At 49.7% G+C, this 19,749-nt stretch overlaps 2 protein-coding genes across 3 annotated transcripts; both read left to right on the top strand.

The window, feature by feature from the left end:
* Window positions 1-69: 69 nt before the first annotated feature.
* GRPEL2 (GrpE like 2, mitochondrial) lies at window positions 70-12,711 on the top strand. Of its 2 annotated transcripts, XR_008748421.1 has the most exons (5): window positions 70-1,059; window positions 6,365-6,533; window positions 7,416-7,497; window positions 9,549-9,999; window positions 11,492-12,711. XR_008748421.1 is itself a non-coding variant. In XM_055812157.1 (4 exons), exons 1-4 carry the CDS (start codon window positions 992-994, stop codon window positions 9,902-9,904), a joined length of 675 nt encoding a protein of 224 aa, XP_055668132.1. In that variant the 5' UTR covers window positions 70-991; the 3' UTR covers window positions 9,905-12,711. The 2 variants fall into 2 exon arrangements, 1 of the variants encoding a protein (XP_055668132.1); XM_055812157.1 differs by having other exon boundaries at window positions 9,549-12,711.
* A 3,448-nt stretch (window positions 12,712-16,159) lies between these two features.
* PCYOX1L (prenylcysteine oxidase 1 like) lies at window positions 16,160-19,413 on the top strand. Its single transcript, XM_055813089.1, has 6 exons — window positions 16,160-16,317; window positions 16,571-16,777; window positions 17,272-17,446; window positions 17,536-17,747; window positions 17,849-17,989; window positions 18,589-19,413. The coding sequence occupies exons 1-6, from the start codon at window positions 16,227-16,229 to the stop codon at window positions 19,245-19,247; spliced, it is 1,485 nt and encodes a 494-aa protein (XP_055669064.1). The 5' UTR covers window positions 16,160-16,226; the 3' UTR covers window positions 19,248-19,413.
* Window positions 19,414-19,749: the final 336 nt, after the last annotated feature.

Here is a 19,749-nt window from a genome sequence, read left to right as displayed (position 1 = left end):
GCAGCAGTGGCTGCCAGGGCAGGCAGGCTGGGTGAATCTCATACACTGGGTTAGTGATGGCAGCTAGCTCAGAGCTGTGAGCTTAGCTGCCTACTACCCAGGCTGGAGGGGCTCCCCAGCTCCCAGGGATGAGGTGCTGGAAAGCTCCATTCCCCAACAGTGCTTGTCCTCTTCTCGGCAGCAGCTTCCCTGTGCTGATTGTCATTGCTCTTGTCCCCTCTGGGACCAGGAGCCACACCATCCTGTTTCACTTTGAAAAGCGGTAAAAACCTTCTCTTCAAAGCATCACTTCTCTCACTAAAGAAATGAGGAGCCTATGCCCACAGCAGGGAGGAATGGAGCTAGAGCACCACAGCCTGTGGAAGCACGCCAAAGAATCATAGAATGGTTTGGGTTGGAAGGGATGTTGAAGACCATCTGGTTCCCACCCCCCACCCCCACCCCCCGCCACGGGCAGGGACACCTTCCACCAGGGCAAGTCACTCAGAGCGCCGTCCAGCCTGGCCTGGAGCATCCCAGGGATAGGGCACCAACAGCTGCTCTGGGCAGCCTCACCACCCTCACAGTGAAGAATTTTTTCCTCATACCTAATCTAAATCTACCCTGTTTCAGTTTAAAACCATTGCCCCTTGTCCTGTCACTACAGCCCCTAACAGAGTCCCTCCAACCCTTCCTGCAGGCCCCCTGTGGAGGCAGCGCTCAAAGGCACACTACGCCAAGGGTTTAGGGTTTTTTTAACGCTTTTCCACCACGAGGTAAGAAACACCGTGCCTTCCACCTCAGGCCGGCCTGCTGGCCCCGGCCTCTCCGAGTCTTAATCGCACAAGGGGCGCAGCCCGCTCCGCCAGCGCCCCAGGCGCCGGGCCGGCCGGGGCAGCCGCGCTGCCTGCCGGGACTCGTAGTCCGCGCAGGGGCTGCTGGGAGCTGTAGTTGGCGGGCGGTGCCGGCGCGCCGCGCGCCTCCGTCAGTCAGCCCGTCGGTCTGCGGGGCGATGGCCGCCCGCTCCCTGCGGCGCTTCGGGACCGTGCTCCCCCTCGGCGGCGCGGCGCGGCGCGGCAGGTACGTGAGGCGGGCCGGGGGCGGGAGGGGGACTGTGGCGTCCCTCTCCTTCAGCCGTTACCGGCCGCGGCGCTGACCCCTCCCCTCCTGTGGCGGGCTCGCAGCGAGACGTGGCAGCGCCCCGGGCCCGGCCTGAGGGCCCGCCGCGGCGGGCCGGGGTCCGAGGCGCCCGCGGGGGTGTGGGCCGGCGCGGGGCTCCGCTGGGAGGGCGCTGTCCCCGCCGGAGGCCTCTGCTTTACCCCTCGGTTGGGGGGCACGCTGCCAGACCTTCGCTTCTCGGAAGGCCTGGAACAGAAATAGGCTCTCCATAAGCAAGCTGTTTCCTGGAAAAGTGACGTTTTGAGGAAAAACTCATTTTAATTTTTAGGGAAAAGCGTTTCTGCGGTCAGTAAGTCACGTTGTGAGGTTGCTTCCTGCCGTTAACGCATACCCACGAGTGGTTTCTGTATCCCTTCTTGCCCATCTGAACCGTTTATTCATGGACTGTATCTCTAATGTGCTCCTCAGGTTTTATTTTTGGTAGTGATGTAGCATCTGTACCTTCAGCATGTTTTGGATGGTCGAGGAGGGAGGGTCCATTTAATTGTCTCCATATTTAGACAGTAAAACAGCGTACAGTCGTATTTTTGAATGTTGTGGAACATGGCTTATAAAAGGGAAACCCATAACAAGTGCTTTGGTTATGTGAGTGAAATGTGGGCAGGTGAAAAGAAAAACAGTCAAAATGCATGTTAGCTTATTCTAGAGAGGTTTTTTTCTTCCCTGGGTGGGGAAAAAAGCCTGAAAAGACCACTTAAAATGTGGTAAAATCAATCTACAACACATAATAGAAGCAACTGTGTTTGGGACTAAATGTAAAGTCTTGTGTCTGAAAGCTCTTGCTCTTATATGTGTGAAAGCTGCTTTGCCCCTCTCAAGGTGTGCACCAGGTTTGAAATGGGTGACTGATGGGAGCTGAGCAGGCTTCCTTCTTGGAAGATCATCAGAACTTGCCGTCAGTGCGAAACTCCTCTGTACGCCAGTTCTCTGCGGCTGTGCCTGTGTCACCCAGCAGAAGCAGCTCTGTACAGCAAAGCGATGGGTGGTGGGGCCCAGACACCGGTGCTGCATATCTCAGGGGCTTCTTAGCCTGGGCTCGCTGCGGTCTGAGAGCCTACCGCCCAGTTTACAGCCATCCCCCTTTAAGGTGCCCTGCACAAGCTTTTTCTCAGGTTTCATGGAAGAGGAATCCACATAGTATTAATCTCTGGTATCACTCCCTGATTAAACAGAGTGAAGTAATGGGGCATAATTAGGAGATTTCCATCCAAAGCACACTCATCCAAAGCTAAAACACTAACGCAGATGTTTCCGTGTGTCTCAGCATTTGCATGTTTTGTTATGCTGATTTGGGAGGAGGAGGAAGGAGTGTTTTAGGAGAGGTGGGGTAGGGGCCGTGTGTTCAGAGGGAAAGTGACAGAGTCAGTTTGGGATGTCCTTGTATCGTGCCTGTGCTCCAGAAAGAGGTGATACTATTGTTCTGGCCAGAGTCCTGTTCTCATCATTAAATTAATTAAGAGTAATTGGCTTAAACCATATGGCTTCAGTCAACTTCTCTGCTACGTCTCTCTATTTGCCTTTCTGTGACATCACTCTGTAAATCTTTCTGTATCACCAGATTACTTGGATAAGTCCTTCACACAGTCTGGGGCTTCCACGTGTCTCTCACTTCAGGATGTGTCAACTTCCTCCAGTGGGATTTCTGCCTATTTTTAGGGCAGCTGTGATCAAGACTGGTTTTAGAAGATGGAGCACAGTGCAGTGGACAGACCATAAATAGCACTTGCCCTTTTTAGTCATGTGTTTCTTTCATCCTGAAGGAACAAGTAAATTGAGCGGCATTTTCAATTCTGCATAATAGTCTTTCTGAAAAATTCCCTTTGGAGTCGGTCTGTGGTTCTTGTTTCTTGCCTACAGCTTTTAAGGCAGTCTCATCTGAACGGCATCTGATACCCAGGGCATTTCACTGCACGAGGAAGTGTTCTGTGACTTGGTTTCACAAGCTGGAGAAAGGAGTCCATGCAGGCAGCTCTCTGCTTCACGTAGGCAGGTCCCTGTAGCTGAGGCACCAGCTCGTGCATTCCCTTCTCCTCCTACACACCGAAACACACCCATTCGTTGAGTGTAAATCACTTGCAGAGGAGAATGACTCACTAACTTTTGCTCTTGGATGCAAAAGAGTTAACTCATTTGTGTAGTTTAAGACACAGGAGTCTAACCTGTGAAGTACCTAGCAAGACTGCTTTCTCAGCTGCATTTCAGGTTTTTTGGCTGATCTGAAGCATGGCTAATTTCCATCCCTGCAGCTCCTTAAATGAAACGCAAGACAGTGAAGGACAAAGCTTGTAGCTGGTGCTTACCATGGACACACCTTTTATTTACAAAGAAGGCTTTGCAGTTGTTTAAAGCTTCACAGACCGATTTTGAAAACTTGGTGGAGGGGATCCTTCTCTGTCCTCACCTCTGGTTTAGTCTACTTTCTATAACTGAAAAACCAGTCAACAAAATGAGTGTGACAAGCATCTTAAAAATCATTCAAGATGGGCTCTTGTGCCCCAAACAGATCTCTCTGCAGCCAGGGATAAAATATGGAGTTTTCTTCTGTGTTGGGTTTCCTGGAACCCAGAAGTGCAGTGGCTGGGCAGCTTTTTGAAAAGAGCCTAGTGACCACCCCTCGTCTGGTTCTTTGAAGACCAATGTGAGGAACATCCTATTCTAGAGCAAGTGTATGCAGCAGAAGCGTTCAGGCTTCTATTTGGCATGTAATGTGTCAAAAAGGAGTGGTTTGACATACAGATCATGTTTTAAGTACCCACTTAATGAACAAATTGCATATGCAAATGTCTTCAGGTAGGAGAAGGAAGTTTGCCATTAATGTTGTAGGATGTTTAGCAACCTTGTATTAAAAATAAAATGAGGGAAAATTGGGCTGCTGAGCACAGAGTGGTAGGAGATGCTTGATGGTCTTTGGGCTGCTATAAATATCTTCAGCTGTGCTTTGGTCATAGAGCTGAGCCAGTCTCAGCCCTGGTTGCCACTCAAAGGGGGACACCCCTTCCCCATATTCTCCCTCCCACATCTCACCAGGCTTCATGTGTTTGTCTTCTCTTTTGTACTGGCACTTGCTCTCATCTGATCTGTCAGCAAACCTATTCAGGGATACAGCCGGAAAAGCCTTTTTGTTTGTAGGGTTAGTTTTCAGCTGGTTTAACTCCTGAACCTTTATTCCTCACAGTACTGGAATAAGGGGAGCAAACCTGTCCCTTCCAGTTGCTGCTGTAAGCTTAGCTTCCTGAACTGCTGAACCAACACTTAGATCTCATGACCTATTTGAGAGACCCAGAAACAAATGCTGTGCACTTCTGCAACATTGTACCCGAGCAGTAAAGCCGTGCTGAAAAGGAAGAAAGCTTAATGGTGCAGGCTTGGTAATGTGAGCTCAGCTGTATCGATTCTGGAGCCTAAATTAGCAGCTCTGTGCGGTGTTGAATTGTGCTATATGAAGACAGAAATTTGAGTCAGTGCCAGTGCAGTGATTTCTGTGCCATGCTGTGTTTCGCTTGGTAGATGTGCACTTAGTATATGCAAAACCCCTGTATGAAAGGGGATGTTGAAAGACCTACTCAGAGGAAGAGCCCAGGTGTTCCCAAAAAAAGGAGACACCCTCCCTTCTTAAGTATATACTAAAATGTTTCCTAAATTGAGCTGGTTTGGAAGTAAATTGAACTTTCTTCTGCAGACTGTTCCTGGAGAGGGAGGTAGGCTGAGGCTTTAGCCTCATGTTGGCAGGAGTGGGTTCGTAAAAGCAAGTGGAGTAGGAGGGGGAGTGAAAATGCTTGGTTTTGCTCTTGGAGTGACAGCATTGTTACTGCAGGTGAAGGGCTTTCTGGAAAAGAACAGAATGAACTGAAAAATGTTTTCTCTACTTTTCAAAGTGTCTAGCATGCTGGTTTTGATAATCTTCTGACCAAATGGTTTTCAGGCAGGCTTCTGTTATCTAGTCTTTGGGAAACCTGTGAGATTGTTACAGTATAGAACAGGCTGCTAAGCACCTAGGTGGTGTTTAGCTCAATCCAATTATATCTGACTCTTTGGTTGTTTCATCATTTCATCTGCAAGTTGTGGAGTCAGCCTCCTGGGTGAGCTCCACCTGCTGTATCAACACCAAACACGGGGAAGTGTGCTTTTTAGTTGAAAAGCATACTTGGGATGAAGAAGTCATTGAAATAGGGTAGGCTTCAGCACTTGAAGCTTGGGCTTGGTTTGGGTTTTTTGCCTTTGGGACTCTTTCATTGCCAGTAGAGATAAAAACATTTGAACTGCTTACAACTGTTGCAGAATATTAGGGACAATGTTCAGTCCCTTTTCCAAATACATCTAATAGAGCTGTGAAGGTCCTGGCAGAAGGCTGCAGAATATTTGGGGTGCACAGCACTTGGTCATGTCTCTTGACAGTTCTCATTGGTTTCTTAGACATGAAAACTTAGCAGTAGACATGAAAACTGGGCAGGAGTCTAGCGATTGCTACTTTGTAAGTAGAACTGGTTGGCAAAAGGTTCAAGCTCTCCTCCTCTTGACTAAATAGGAGGAAAACTGAATATACCAACTACTATGTCTGTTTGCACGCAGGAGAACAAATGGGTCAGAGCATCTGAGAATTGGATCCTCCGTTAGCCAGCAGTTTGAGATGTATATGTCTTTCCTTGCTTGTTGAATTGCTCCACAGAAATCCACAGCCATTCCATGGTGTGGCTTTCCCTTCTGTGATCTCTGCACCATCTTAGGTAGCAGGCTAGGCTCTGCCTGGCTAGCTTAAGTGCCATGGGCTTGCAAATCTTACAGAATTTTGCTCAGAACATGTAGGGGTTTTTAAATAACTGTAAAACCATCTTTATACTACCTGCCTCCTTTTTAAGACTACCTTGCAAAAATGTTTCCGAAGTTTGTCATTCAGTATTGACCACCTGTACTGGGAGGTCAGCAAAAATGCAACCCACAACTTGTGTTCCTGTGAAAATCTGAGTCTTTTCAAGGTATGTCAGAGAAGTGGTATACAGCCTCTGCAGTGACATGTAAGTCTAAAATAAAACATTTTTTCAAAACATCTGTCTGTCTTTCTGTACTAGTTGTCCATATTTTCTGAAAAGAGCTGCAATTTTATTGAGAATCCTGTGTAGCTTTTTTAAGAGAGCCTGCTTTTAGTAATGATACTAAACTAGAATTCTTGTTGGCCTGTTGTTACTTAACTTTCCTTCTTTATCACTAGTTTGTATTTCAGGGAGTCCCCCTGTGTTTTCAGCACTGCAGCTCAGCAGAGAAGTACAGGAGACGAGTGTGGCCCAGAAGATCCCCGTGATGAGCCCAGGCATCCCCTTTCTGACTGTGCCTTAGAGCACAAAACCATCAAATTGGAAGAACAAGTCCAGGATTTAACTGTGAGTATGCTGCTGGTGGCATCATGGTATCTTTTGTTCAGTCCCCTTGACTTGGTCTGTCTTTCAGCCCTAGGTTTTTCTGTAAGCCCTATGACACGCACACAGCACTGCTGTGCTATGCAGATGTGCTATGCAATGTGCTCTAAGTGTGAGAGGGTGCAGTGTGAAAGTACAGTCTGCCTTCCCCAGGAACACCACCTGTCAGTAGCACCTAGGAGCAAGACACTGACAGTATGATCCTGGCAGGCAGCACTGTACATTGAAGATGGTCTGGTCAATTCTTTCATTGCATTGTACAGAGGGAATGGCAGTAGCTTCACCCTGATTATCATCACACGTTGTGTCACACTGGATCCAGATTGTCCAGGGAGGAAAGTCCTCTTTAGTGACAGTGATGTGGTGGAAATGGTAGGGATCATGTCATAGGGACTTCGAAGAATAGATGTGATTAAGGAGAGGATTAAATACCGCAGCACCAGGCAATTCTGACGGTAATCACCCTGAGAATATTACTGCACCAAACGATAAATCAGGCAGTTGCAGATCTGTTGCTGAGACCACCAGCTTGCCTGCTAGAGAAAGGAGTGTCTCAATAGCTGCAATGAGTCATGCAAAAAGCAGCAGCCTGACAATGCGGTGTTCAATTGAGCTGTGCCTTGAATGCTTCTGGCCTTCACTTGGGTCTTTTGAGGGAGTTGCAGCTGTGCTTGATTAATCAGTAGGAGAGAGAATTCGGTTTGCCTGTAATGAAAATGCAAGAGCCCAGCCCAGCCTTCTGACATGAAGTGGGCTCTTTATAAAGTGTTTCTAAGAGACTGCCAGCTGTCAGGAGATGGGTTTTATCTCCTCGTTTGATGTCTCCCCTTGCTATTGTGGTTACAGGAGCGATACCGGAAAGCCTTGGCAGATTCTGAGAAGGTCCGGAGGAGAACACAGAAGTTTGTGGAAGATGCCAAGCTCTTTGGTAAGCAAAGTGAGGCAAAGCAATGTTGATTGCAGTGGCCTGCCTGCCTGAGCATAAAATGCTGATCAACAGCTTTTCTCTCCCCCTGGGTCCTGCCCTCATTCATTGTAAAGTCTGGCATGATGTGTGGCCTGAAATCTTGGTGTCTGGGCTTGCTCACTATTTTTTCTGTATGTCCAGCTATGTCCTATCAGGTTTAGCTCAGTGAGGGTTTTGTACTTTTTTTTTTTTTTTTAAAAAAAAAAAAATTAAAATAGGCCAGTGCAACTGAGTGTAGTTTGGCTGAAATTGCAGGCTCTTCTGTATGCTGAGAATTGGCTCTGGCAGGATGTATCTCATACTCTCAGCTGTGTCATCAGGTTGTGATCTCCTTTACTATATTAACAGCCTCTTTGCTTCTGCTCTAGCTTTTAGGAGGTAGATCCTGCCTAGGAAAAAGGTTGTCAATCAGATATTGCTTAAAATTTCTGTAAGAAATATTTTAGCATCAGTGAAGTGAGCTGAATTTGTAGCTTTGGCAACAGAGGCAGGTGAAGAGGGAAGAAACTGCTGTTTAATCATTCCACTCTGTCAGCACCATCTCTGAGAATGAGAAACTTGCTCTCCACAATACATGAATCTCAAAAGGTTTTTTGTTGGTTAATTCTAGTAGTTTTGAAATTAGAGCTGTTGTATTTTTCTTACTGCTCTACTTGTGCTATAAAATGACTGCTGAATTCTGGGATAATCAGCACCATTGGTTTTGGGGAGTGGGGGTTGAGCTTTTTGAATTTTATATGTAGTATGCTTCAGATCTGAAGAAAAATCAGGTTCTTGATTAGAAGTTGCTCATGGAATGAGTCATGGGGGTCTGTAGAGCATTAAAACAGACTCTGGTGCAAGAGGAATACCTGAAAGGAGGTTGTAGCAAGGTGGGAGTCAGTCTCTTTTCTCAGGTAACCAGTGATAGGACAAGAGGAAATGGCCTCAAGTTGCGCTGGGGAGGTTTAGATTGGATATTAGGAAAAACTTCTTCACTGGGAGAGCTGTTAAGCATTAGAACAGGCTGCCCAGGGAAGCAGTTGAGTCACCATCCCTGGAGGTATTTAAAAGATACGTAGATGCAGCACTTAAGCCCATGGTTTAGTGGTGGACTTGGCAGTGCTGGGTTAATGGTTGGACTCAATGGTCTAAAGGTCTTTGCCAACCTAAATGATTCTGTGATTCTATGAAATGGTTGGTAATAGGTCTGCTTCTGTCTGCTCCTTTGTTGCTTCTCCTTCATGCTGCTTCATTCTGTGCATGTTTAAACATGTATGTACAACTATAGACAACACCTATTGTTTCTCTTTCCCTGCTTTCCTAATGTCTTTCCAGTAAGTTAGTTATGGCATCTATGTAAATGAAGGGAGGCTGGTTCTCCTGAAATTTCTGCGCTGTGTAATACACCTTCTGGAAGTGTATACAGTCTAAACCCATTTTTCTAATGAAAAGGACTGCATGACTTTTCATGACCAACTCAGGGACCATTTTGTCCAGTCCTTCCATGGTAGTTTTAACTTACGAAGAAAATTGTCGACATACTTTTGAATGGTCATGTATTATTTTTACTTCCCCCCGTTGTGTTTGTTCCTATGTGCATGGGCATTTGTGTGAGTTGCTTGGAAAAACATTTACGCCCGTAAGACTGTATGAGAGGGTGTGGAACAGTGTCCTAAACAACAAGTCTTAGTTGCAATAACGTTTTGGAGTGAAATACTAATGCTCTGCTTTGTCAGATATACTAGAGAGAGAGAGATATGTTGATGTGCATAGTTGTACCTTTCCTGCATATACCTTGAGCTGGGGAGTCTTTAGATTACTACCCATGTAACACTCAAGCTTTAGCTACAGGATACAGAAGACACTGTCTGCTCTCACTAAAGTAACAGTGCAAAGGAATTAGCAGCTTTAAAAGTGTCTTCAAACTGCTGTGACTTTGTGCCTGTCATTGGTACTGTAGCTCTGTATGTTCTGTAAACTGCACTTCATTTACTTTGGTTTTTTTTTTTTACATTTCTTTGTGCCTCTAGGGATCCAGAGTTTCTGCAGGGACCTTGTGGAGGTAGCAGATATCTTGGAGAAGACTGCCGAGAGTGCCGCAGAAGAAGCGGAGCCTAGTAATCCAAATCCAACCCTGAAGAAAATCTGTGAAGGCCTCTCTCTTATAGAGGCCAAATTGCAAAGTGTGTTTGCCAAACATGGCCTTCAGAAGATGAACCCTGTTGGTGGCAAATATGATCCGTATGACCATGAAATAGTCTGCCATGTACCAGCCGAGGGAATGCAGCCAGGCACGATAGCGCTGGTGACTCAGGATGGCTATAAACTCCATGGTCGCACTATCAGGCATGCACTCGTCGGCGTGGCAGTAGAGTCACAGGAGTGACGTGGGCTTACCCATTGGCACCTGGGACCTTACTGAGCTGAGGACCCCTCAGCACAGTCACAACTGCAGCTGCATGTCTTTATTTATTAAGCTAGGTTTGTATTGTATGTTGGCTTCTTTATAATGTGTGCAGTCATTTTGCCATTAATTCTAAGGTACTTCTGTATTTAATAATCCTTTTTGGAGTATGTGGCGTGGTACTAAGAGTCCTGCTATTTGTCAGAAACACGGCGCTGTAGCCCTTTTCTCCGTTGCTCGTTTCTCCATTAAGACTTGTATGGGGAAGTGGAGAGATACGAGAGAGAAAGGGAAATCTGTGAGAGCGAAGGAATCTTGTCTCCCGGTTCCATCTATGAGACAGACTCTTGTAGTGGCCTTCAGGAAAGTAACTTCTCTGCCTCAGATTCCATATCTGTATTAAGGGAATATAATAATAGTTACTGACCTACCTCACAAGGATGTGGTGAGGCTTTTTCTTTGCAAAGCACTTGGAAGAGGAAAAGCCCAAAAGGCTGAGTATTATTATCAGACTGATTTTGGTGTCTTCCCTTGTCCCTAGACCCCTCAGGTGAAGTTGATCACTTGAAATGACATTTAGGGGCAGCTTTTTCTTAGTCAGTTCAGGAAAACAATCCCGAATTAATGAAATCTCTGTCATACTACAGTTGAATAGGGATGAGGTTTTAAAGAAAAATCAGTTGTTAGGTCAGACTAATGTTAATAGTTGTTCTCCGGTTAAAATTGCAGCTTGCCTCCTTGCTCCTAAAGGTAAAACAAGGAGTAGTGGTTCTTGATGGAGCCAGAAAACTCTTCTCAAATCTCTTTTTCTCCAACCAAAAAGTCTGTTTAGAGGAGAGTAATTTCTCTTCCCTGATGGGTGTTTGTGCAGCTTTCAAGCATGATAAACTGTGTGCTTTTTGTTGCAGCAGCTGGCAGAATGGAGATGTGCCCTTAAGCAGGAAATCTGGACTTTTATTTTCTCAGCTCTGCAGTATTGGTACTCAGATAACAGTAATTTCCAGTTCACATTCAGATTCTACTTTTGCATGGTCATAGTAAATATTAAACCTTTTGGGTTTTGATGCAAGGAGAAAAATCTTTTCTACTAAAAGTCCCAAGTGCCCTTGAACCAATTTTAGCAGCGGTGACAAGAAAGCAAGAGAAGCAGAAAGCTGAGGAAGTGAAAGCTGACCTCAAGCTGTCCTCTTAGTTGGAGGCATGTTGTTGTCACAGCATGGCATATGTATTTCCCAGTGGTCCTTTTGCCTGGGAGTCCATTTATCTCAGCTGAAAGGATGCAGTCACTGAGTAAGATCGGAATTTAACCCTTTACAGAGCACCTATACAAGCAGTATAATGACAGAAGAGTTCTTTAACCAGCCTATGGTCTGCACCACACAAAACCAAGGCAGGAGTGGTTCTTGTCAGGTTGTTTCTTACTGATTCATTAATTCCTGCCTTTGTACTTTCTGGAATTGGATCCATGGTCTGACAGTTATTTGAGATCCACTTCCAAAAACTCTTTACTTATGGTGGATGCCATCACTGGTTTGGAAGAAAGCTTATTCTTCTCCCATTCCTTTGCAGGCTTCAGTTGCATAATCCTTTTGTGGCGGACTTCAAGATTACCGCAGCCTTCCATTAGCAGCTATGGACAGTCTTTCATCTGGGGAGACTATGTGCAGCTAGTTGGTTGTCATTCCAGAAATTTAAGGAGGATGCACATTTCTAATATGCTCCATGCAAGCTGCTTTAGTGACAACTGTATGTGGGTGACTCAGTAGTGGATACTTTTTAAAGTGCAGTTTTATGCCTCTGCATAGGTAGGTTTTCAGGCTGGTATTTCATATTTCAACCCTGAAACAGCGCTTCATGGTAGCATTAATGTTAGATCACTTTGGACAAACTTTTCATTCAATGTTCTTGTTTTATGACGTTGGAAATTTCAGAGATATACAGGACTTCCTGTTCATTGTTTTGCTGGTCTGCATGCTGACTGGGTCACTAGGTTATGCTGTTACTCAAGACAAAGAACAGGTAAAATACAAAATGTGTCAATGCAAGTCTTGCTGTTCTGCATCAAGACTGTCTGCGGCCTCTTCTGAGGAAACAGTGTCTTCAGCTGGAAGGAGTGGCTGGGTTCTCTGCTGCTGCTTCAGCCCCTGCTATATCAGCTGAGTCTTTTTGCAATATAAGGGGAGAACTGGTTTTGGAAACTAACTTTGAATGTGAGACTTTATAAGGAACTAAACAAAATGAAAGGCATTTTACACAACAGGTGCGTTTTTGTCATAGAAAGGCTACAGCTTACCTGAGCCAGATTTAAAAGTAGTATGTGAACAGAAGTGTTGGGATTCAAATCCTCTTTAAACTGACCCACAGAGCCACTTGACTGTGAAAATATTTGGTCCACGTTCGGACTATTTGCCAAGCCTGCCTGTCTCCTCAGCTAGTATTCACCCATTTTTGCCTTAAAGAAATACCCTAAAATGCACTCCAGACCTTCTGTCTGTACGAAGAGGTTATTGATTCAGCTTGTATATCTGGGATCTGTTTTCACTGAGGCGCTGCTGCATGTCCAGAGCAGGAATCTGAGGGATCTGGTTCCTGTGCAGTCTTTCTCACCCTCCCATAGGCCCCGTTTAATTACGGGCAAGCTATTTTCCCAGTTCATGCCCCATTTTTTTCAATCTCTGAAACTTCTAACAGGATCTTATTGGGCTTTTATGATGATTACTGTTAAGATGTACCCATCGCTTAGAGACTCTGTTACAGATGTTACCAAAGAGATAAATACTGTAGCTGTTGTTTGTCCTAGTTTCTGCTTCCTTTGAATGGTGAAGTGAAAATGAAATAACGAAACCTGGATTCCATCACAGGATCCAGATTTCCTAGGCAAAATTTTATTCTCTTGCCTTTGAAGCACACTTAATGATCTCTCTTATCATGGATGAGATTGCGTAAGGGTGGATTGAATTTCTCCTTTGTAGGTTCTTGCTCCCTTGTCTGCCCTGTTTGCGTAAAGCTTGCACACTCAGCACGGTGGGGCAGAGTCCCCACTGGTGCAGTTCCGTTGCACTCTGCAGAGTTACGCTAGAGAAGAGGCCGACCCATGAGCTTTTTCTCTTCAGTCACTTTATTCAATGACTGTTTCATAGAACACAGGAGTACATTAGCAGGGACAGAACAGCAGAGGAGAGGAAGTGTCACATACCTCTTAGTCATTTCCACTCCGTTTGTCCAGCCATGAACTGAAGAGCTCGAGCTGGGAATGCAGACAACTAGATAAGATGTGCATGTGACCATATCTGCGGACCTGCATTTCTGCTCTTGGGAAGTGGGCAGCCCCACTGAATGTGGGTATTTGCCTTGTTCTGTGACTTTGCCATGCCCTGTCAGTGGGATATCTCTGAGTTGAACTCCTGGACGCGTCTCCAGTGGCACTGTCTCGTGAGCGTGGCAGCATCTTAATTCTGACCAAGAGCAAGCAGTGCAGAATGTGAATGTTGCTTTGTGAACCTTAAATTCTCAGTGCTTCATCAGCAGAGCTTCTGTTGAGACAGCTGTGATAAATCAATAGCTATTATCAGTCCTTTAATTTTTTTAAAAATGTATTTAAGGTTTATATTGTGAATATTGTAGAATTTTTTTATTTTTAAAATTGCAATGTTTTGATATTACTTGCGAAGTCAAATGAACAAATGAACAAAGCGTTGCTAATCTCCAAAAATCTAGATCGATTTAGTAGGTGGGAAACCTGTATATATTGTGGGGTTTTGTGTTTCTGTGCTTTCTGTTTACCTAAAGCTTCTGGCTGATTGAAAGACAAAGACTGAAGTGTGGGAGTGGTGCAAGTGATTGACAAAGACATTTGACTTAATGTTGGAAATTGGTGGGTTCCTTTAGTTGTGCGGATACTGTCCATTTGCTAATTAAAAAAAAAAAGAATCAGAGTTGCTTCTTTTTCCTTTTTTCCTTGCCCCAAACTGCTGCTCATTCCAACTGCCACTCTAATCAGGTGGAACTGCAAATTGAAAGGTTTCTCTCTATTCTTGAGCCCATTGTCTAAAATAAGGGATATAGTCCATGGCAGTACTTTATTGAACACTTTATTAACAATGCTTTAGGTGGACTTCTGGAAATGCAGATGTGTGTGTGTGTGTGTGTGTGTGTGTGGTCCTTTCTCACACAGGTGAGTTGTCAGCAATTTCTGCACTGATAAACTGCCCGGGTGTGGTGTTCTGTGGTAGTTCTGTGCCTGCTTCTGTATCTATTCTAGTAAGTCTGTTCACAGATCATTGTGTAGAAAAATGCTGTCTGCCAACCTTTGGTGGTGGTTCATTCTGAAGAACGTTGCTAAGAGTTTAGATTTTGATATCTGGTTTTATTTTTGCCCTTCTATCCTCCTACAGCTTTGCTTTGCTGCTTTTTTGCCCTTTTGTGTGTGGTGTGTTGTAGCAAGCATACTGTATGGCAGCTTGGTTAAGGATGGCTTAATATACTATGTATTAACGCTTGTGGTATCTGCAGGTGGGTTATGATTTCAGGGGTTTGTTGGAGAAAGCAGTAGGTTTTCTCTGTAGGGGTGTGATTGCAGCAGATCTCAGTCTCTCTTCCCGCATCCTCTGCAAAAATAGCCAGGCCTCCATTCCTGGTTTGGCCTTAGTGACAGTTGGTGCCATGTCAGTGGGCCTTTGCTTGCCTTGTTCTCCTGAAGCTCTGAATGCCCCGGGCACTTCTCACGAGAAGAAAAACCTTCGCAAAAGACCATTTACAAATGGCCTTTATGGGGTGAAATCTGTGCTAAAGCCAAGTCCCCTTGTGATCACAGAGTTTGTGTCCCATTACAGGGGCTCTCCCTCGTTCTGCCTAAAATGTGCAGGCATGGCTCTGCGTTCACTGTGATGGCACCACTGACCAGACTAGTCCGGGAAATATTGCTGCCTGCTGCTGTGTCTGTTAATTTCTGGCTCTGCTGCGACAGTGAGAGTTGGGAGTTCTCAAACCACAGCCACCGCCATCTGCAGAAAAGCATTGGAGTTTGTGAGCAAGGGGAAGAGCGCGGTATTGCAGAACGCCTGCAAGAAGGGCATGGTCTGCCGTGAGAGGGGAGGCGATCAGGAGCGGTACTGACCCGGACTCCTAGGAGCCTCGCTGTGTGTACAGCCAGATTTCTTGCCGCCCACAGCCACAGTGAAATCAGGCCGGTTAAGTAAGAGCTTGTTAAAACCCAAGGCATGCTGCAAAGATATTTGCGTGCTGTGTTTTAAGCTGCTTTGGGAATGTTGTCTCCCCATCTTTGTGGGTTGATACTGCACACTGTGAGGACGTGGGTGAGCTGAGCAACGGTACTTTTTGTCTGTGCCCTCCCAAAATGTTCATACCTGAGTTTCTGGGTTGTGCATGCTCCCCGGTGCAGGAACTGAAGTGGCTCCTCACTGGGGGAAAGGAGGAGGCCTGTGCTTCTGTTTCTCCTGAGACAAAGTTCAGATGACGGGTTCTCAAACTAAATTTTGTCACTTGGTACAGAGCCAGCCCTGGGCTACAGCAGGCTCTAGGTCTGTAATTACATGCCCTAGCTCTTCTAGAGCTTTTTGCTCAGTCTTTGCTATCCTTTGTAATCTGAGTAGCAGCAGGCTCTCAGGTGGGATCCCCATAGCACAAGCTGCTTGCTGCCGGGGCACCTTGTTTTGCCCAGGGCAGAAAGTACAAGCAGAAGCTTGAAATGCCCTTGCTGACGCATAAGCCGAGCAGGATGCAGCCTGCTCCCCTCAGCCGGGTCCTGAGCACCACGTACAGACAAAGCACATGGAAAAGGTGCTCTGGCAGCAGCCTGCGGCAGGAGGCGGCGGTGGGGTGGGTGCTGGGTTTGGGCCCTCGGTTCGCCATCCAGCTGCTCCCCAGTGGGGTGTTGCCGGGTGTCCTGGTGGGCGAGGGGCCCCAGGGCACTGAGGGTGGCCGCCCTGGCTGCGCCCGGGGCTGTCCGTGTGCCGCACCCAGCGCTTTTGGACGTGGAGGGTCTCCTCTGGCCCTCGGCGTCGTTCCCTGAGGATGAGTGCCGGCAGATGAGCCATGACACCCGGGCTGCTGTGTCCCCGGCCGGCCTGGCGCTGCCCGGCGGCGGAGCAGGGCTGCGAGCATCCCCCGGCGCTGCGGGAGCGGAGCCCGCGGGCCCGTTCCGGGGGGAGGCCGGGGCAGGCCGGGCTCCGCCGGCCGGGAGCGGGGCGGGGCGGCAGCGGCGGGCGCGGGGGCCGGGCCTGCGGTGGGGGCCGGGCCGGGGCGGGCGCTGCCGGGACCCGCTCTCCGCGCCGCCGCCCGCGCCATGGCCCCGCCGTCCGCCGCGCTGCTCCTGCCGGCCCTGGCCGCCCTCCTGGCCGCGCCCGCCGCCGCCCGCGCCCCGCCGCGCAGCATCGGTAGGACCGGGGGGAAGGGGGGCGTGCGGGGGAGGGGGCGCCCGTGCCGGGTGCCGGCAGCGCCCGGCCCTCTGCCCGCCTGCCTCCGGGGGTGGGAGCGGGGAGCTCGGCACCCCTCCGCGGAGGAGCAGGGCGTGCTGCGCTGCAGCCGGGCGACCCGGGAGGGCGGGGGGGTGGGGGGTGGGGCAGCGCGGCCCCCTGCGCTCTCGGGACACGCTGCTGACCCGGCGCCCCTCGCCCCTCGCCGCCGCAGCCGTGGTGGGCGCCGGGCTGGGTGGCTCGGCCGTCGCTTACTTCCTGCAGCAGCACTTCGGGCCGCAGGTGCAGCTGGACGTGTACGAGGCGGCGGGCGTGGGTGGGCGGCTGGCCACCGTCACCGTCAACAAGCAGCAGTACGAGAGCAGGGGAGCCTCCATCCATGCCCTCAGCCTCCACATGCAGGACTTCGTCAAGATCCTGGGTGAGTGTGGGCACCACAGCACGTGCATGGCCCCCCTCCCTCAGCTGGGGGGCTGGGGTGCCCCCGGGCTGTGCCCTAGCCCCCGGGGGGGGGGGGGGGGGCTGCTTCCAGTCTGCCTCGGCACCCCTGGCATGCGGAGACCCCCTTGCTGTGTCCCTGTGCCCCCAGCCCTGTTGTGCCCTAGAAGAAAAAGGGACGGGGTGGTCCAGCAGAGTGCCAGGGCATGGGGTCCCGGTGGAGTTAGCGTGGGCTTTGTTCACAGACTCCAACCAGTTTGTCCCAGTAGGCAGCAGCAACTCCATGGGGTGCCCCAACATGTAGGATCTGGCTGGGGTCCCAGTGCCCTGGAGTCCCACGCTCCCTGATGCTCCTCCAAGAGCATCTTTGCCCGCATCCCCGCTGTGGCAGTGTTGGTGCTGGCCTGCGCCAGCAGCTGGCCAGCCCCAGGGAGGTGTGTGAGCCCGGTGGGGCTGGGGCCCCCCTGCTGCCCGCAGGCCTCAAGCACCGGCGCGAGGTGGCGGGGAAGAGTGCCATATTCAGCGGGGAGCACTTTGTCCTGGAGGAGACCGACTGGTACCTGCTCAACCTCTTCCGGCTCTGGTGGCACTATGGCATCAGTTTCCTGCGCCTGCAGATGTGGGTGGAGGAGGTGATGGAGAAGTTCATGAGGTAGGAGAGCCCACAGGGCTGGGGGGACACGGAGGGTCTTCCCTGGCATCGTGGCATCACCACGTGCCCTGTGCTCCTGTCTGTTCCAGGATCTACAAGTACCAGGCACATGGCTACGCCTTCTCCAGCCTGGAGGAGCTGCTGCGCTCCCTGGGAGGTGATGCCTTTGTCAACATGACACAGCGTTCAGTGGCCGAGTCCTTGTTGGAGGTGGGTGTCACACAGCGCTTCGTGGACGACGTCATCGCGGCCGTCCTGCGCTCCAGCTACGGGCAGTCGGTGCTGGTGCCTGCCTTTGCAGGTGAAACTGCGGACCCCTTCTCTTCCTCCTCCTCATGTGACTCTCCTTAGCATCCCCTCTGTGGGCAGACTATTGAGCCATCCTCCTCCTCCTCTCCCCAGGAGCCATGTCGCTGGCAGGCGCCCAGGGCAGCACCTGGGAGGTGGAAGGAGGCAACAAGCTGGTGTGTTCAGGTCTGCTGAAGCTGACCAAAGCCAACGTCATCCCAGCCAGGGTGACAGGCATCTCTCTGCATAGCTCAGGTGAGTCTGGGCACGGAGTCTGCCCTGGGTGCCACTGGCCTGGGCGTGGGTCTGAGTACACCAAGGTGGGAGGTTGGTGGTGGCAGCATGGCACTGCTGGGGCAGAGGGGCAGTGTTGGCAGGCTGGAGAGCATCCTGGTCATGGTAAAGCATTTGGGTGAGGGCCCAGGGGTCTGTCCAGCTCCTCCTCTTGTCTGATCTGGTACAGGCCTGCAGTACAGACCTCAGCACTGAGGTTCCCCTCTCTCCCTTCTGAGGTCCCTCAGGTCTCTTCTATGGCACCCTCCTTGTTGCAGGCTGGCTCTGCCATCCAGTACAGCAGAAGGTCTGGATAGTTGAGGTCTGGGGTGGGCTGTGCTGCCCCATTCCTCCTTGCCCCACTAGCCTGGGCTTCTCTCGAAACTTTCTCCCACAGGCTTGATAAAATATTTCCACTGCCCTAAAGCATCGGTGACTCATACATAATGATCAGATGCTATGGTCCAGCACTGGTGTGTACTGGAAAACCAGGGGATGGAGGCCATGCTAGAAAAAAGGGGGCCAGGGCAATACCACTTGGGGCTTAGGGCCACTCCTAACTGTCCACCATCTTTTTTCAGAGGGGAGAGCCCTGTACCAGGTACACTATGAGGGCACTGAAGGCCAGGGCTCAGCTTTCTACGACATGGTGGTTGTGACAACTCCCCTGCACCCCAGCAGGACCAACTTCACCTTTGAGAACTTCGAGCCACCCATCCCCGACTTCCCTGGAGCCTTCCAGCCTTCCGTCACCTCTGTGGTGCACGGCTACCTCAACTCCTCCTACTTTGGCTTCCCTGACCCCAAGCTCTTCCCCTTTGCCAGCATCCTCACCACTGACACCCCTGAGCTCTTCTTCAACGCCATGGACAACATCTGTCCTGTCAACATCTCTGCAGCTTTCCGTCGCAAGCAGCCCCAGGAGGCTGCGGTGTGGCGTGTCCTCTCCCAGCAGCCGCTGGATAAGCAGCAGCTGAAGACCCTCTTCAGGTCCTACTACTCAGTGCAGGTGACAGAGTGGCAAACGTATCCCCGCTATGATGCTGCCAAGTCCCTCCCACCCATCGTGCTCCACGAAAACCTTTTCTACCTCAGCGGTGTGGAGTGGGTGGCTAGCTCCATGGAGATGATAGCGGTGGCGGCCAAAAACGTGGCCCTGCTGGCTTACAACCGCTGGCATCAGGAGCTGGAGAAAATTGACCAGAAGGACTTGATGCACAAGGTGAAGACCGAGCTGTGACACCCAGGGGAGGCGGTGGGCCAGGAGCTTCTGTGTGTAGTAGCTTGGGGAGTATTTATTGCCTTGGGGACACCAGGGTGTTTGGGGCTGGGGAAGAAGAGACAGGCTGTGTCCTGGATTACTTGAGTGTGTGCTGCTTTCAGGAATATAGTCCCTGCCCAGTGTTGCTGTGTGTCTGAGCCACGTGCCTCAGTTTCCCTGTTCCCCTTCCCCGGGCTCTACTGGAAAGGAGCCTGTGCCTTCTCCTGTGAAAAAGGGTCACTGTGCATCTGTCTTTGGGAGGGACCTCGGGGGGCTTTCAGGAACGAGACTGGCTGGCGTTAGTAGCAGTGGTTTCCCCCCAGCGAGCTGCCTGGCTCCTGCCGCAGCCTCTCCTGCCTTCCTGGCTTTGCCCCTGGGAAACTCGGTGGTAGGGCTGGCCCCAGCTGGGGCAGGAGGTCCCATGGCCTCTCCCGTGCCGTGCGTTCATGGAGCCTAGTCCTGCTCGCTGGCCCAGCACCCC

The sequence above is a fragment of the Falco peregrinus genome, chromosome 8 (genome assembly GCF_023634155.1).
Source record: "Falco peregrinus isolate bFalPer1 chromosome 8, bFalPer1.pri, whole genome shotgun sequence".
Taxonomy (NCBI): Eukaryota; Metazoa; Chordata; class Aves; order Falconiformes; family Falconidae; genus Falco; species Falco peregrinus.
Note: the sequence above shows the minus strand (reverse complement) of the source record. Positions and strands in the feature narration are given on the sequence as shown.

Bases quoted from the DNA above. Each gene is read 5' to 3' on its own strand.
- PCYOX1L (XM_055813089.1), top strand. From the start codon at position 16,227: ATGGCCCCGCCGTCCGCCGCGCTGCTCCTGCCGGCCCTGGCCGCCCTC. The intron at 17,748-17,848 runs GTGAAACTGCGG...TCCTCTCCCCAG, and splicing joins GCTGGTGCCTGCCTTTGCAG to GAGCCATGTCGCTGGCAGGC. The intron at 17,990-18,588 runs GTGAGTCTGGGC...ATCTTTTTTCAG, and splicing joins CATCTCTCTGCATAGCTCAG to AGGGGAGAGCCCTGTACCAG.
- GRPEL2 (XM_055812157.1), top strand. From the start codon at position 992: ATGGCCGCCCGCTCCCTGCGGCGCTTCGGGACCGTGCTCCCCCTCGGC. The intron at 1,060-6,364 runs GTACGTGAGGCG...CTTTATCACTAG, and splicing joins GGCGCGGCGCGGCGCGGCAG to TTTGTATTTCAGGGAGTCCC. The intron at 7,498-9,548 runs GTAAGCAAAGTG...TTGTGCCTCTAG, and splicing joins GGAAGATGCCAAGCTCTTTG to GGATCCAGAGTTTCTGCAGG.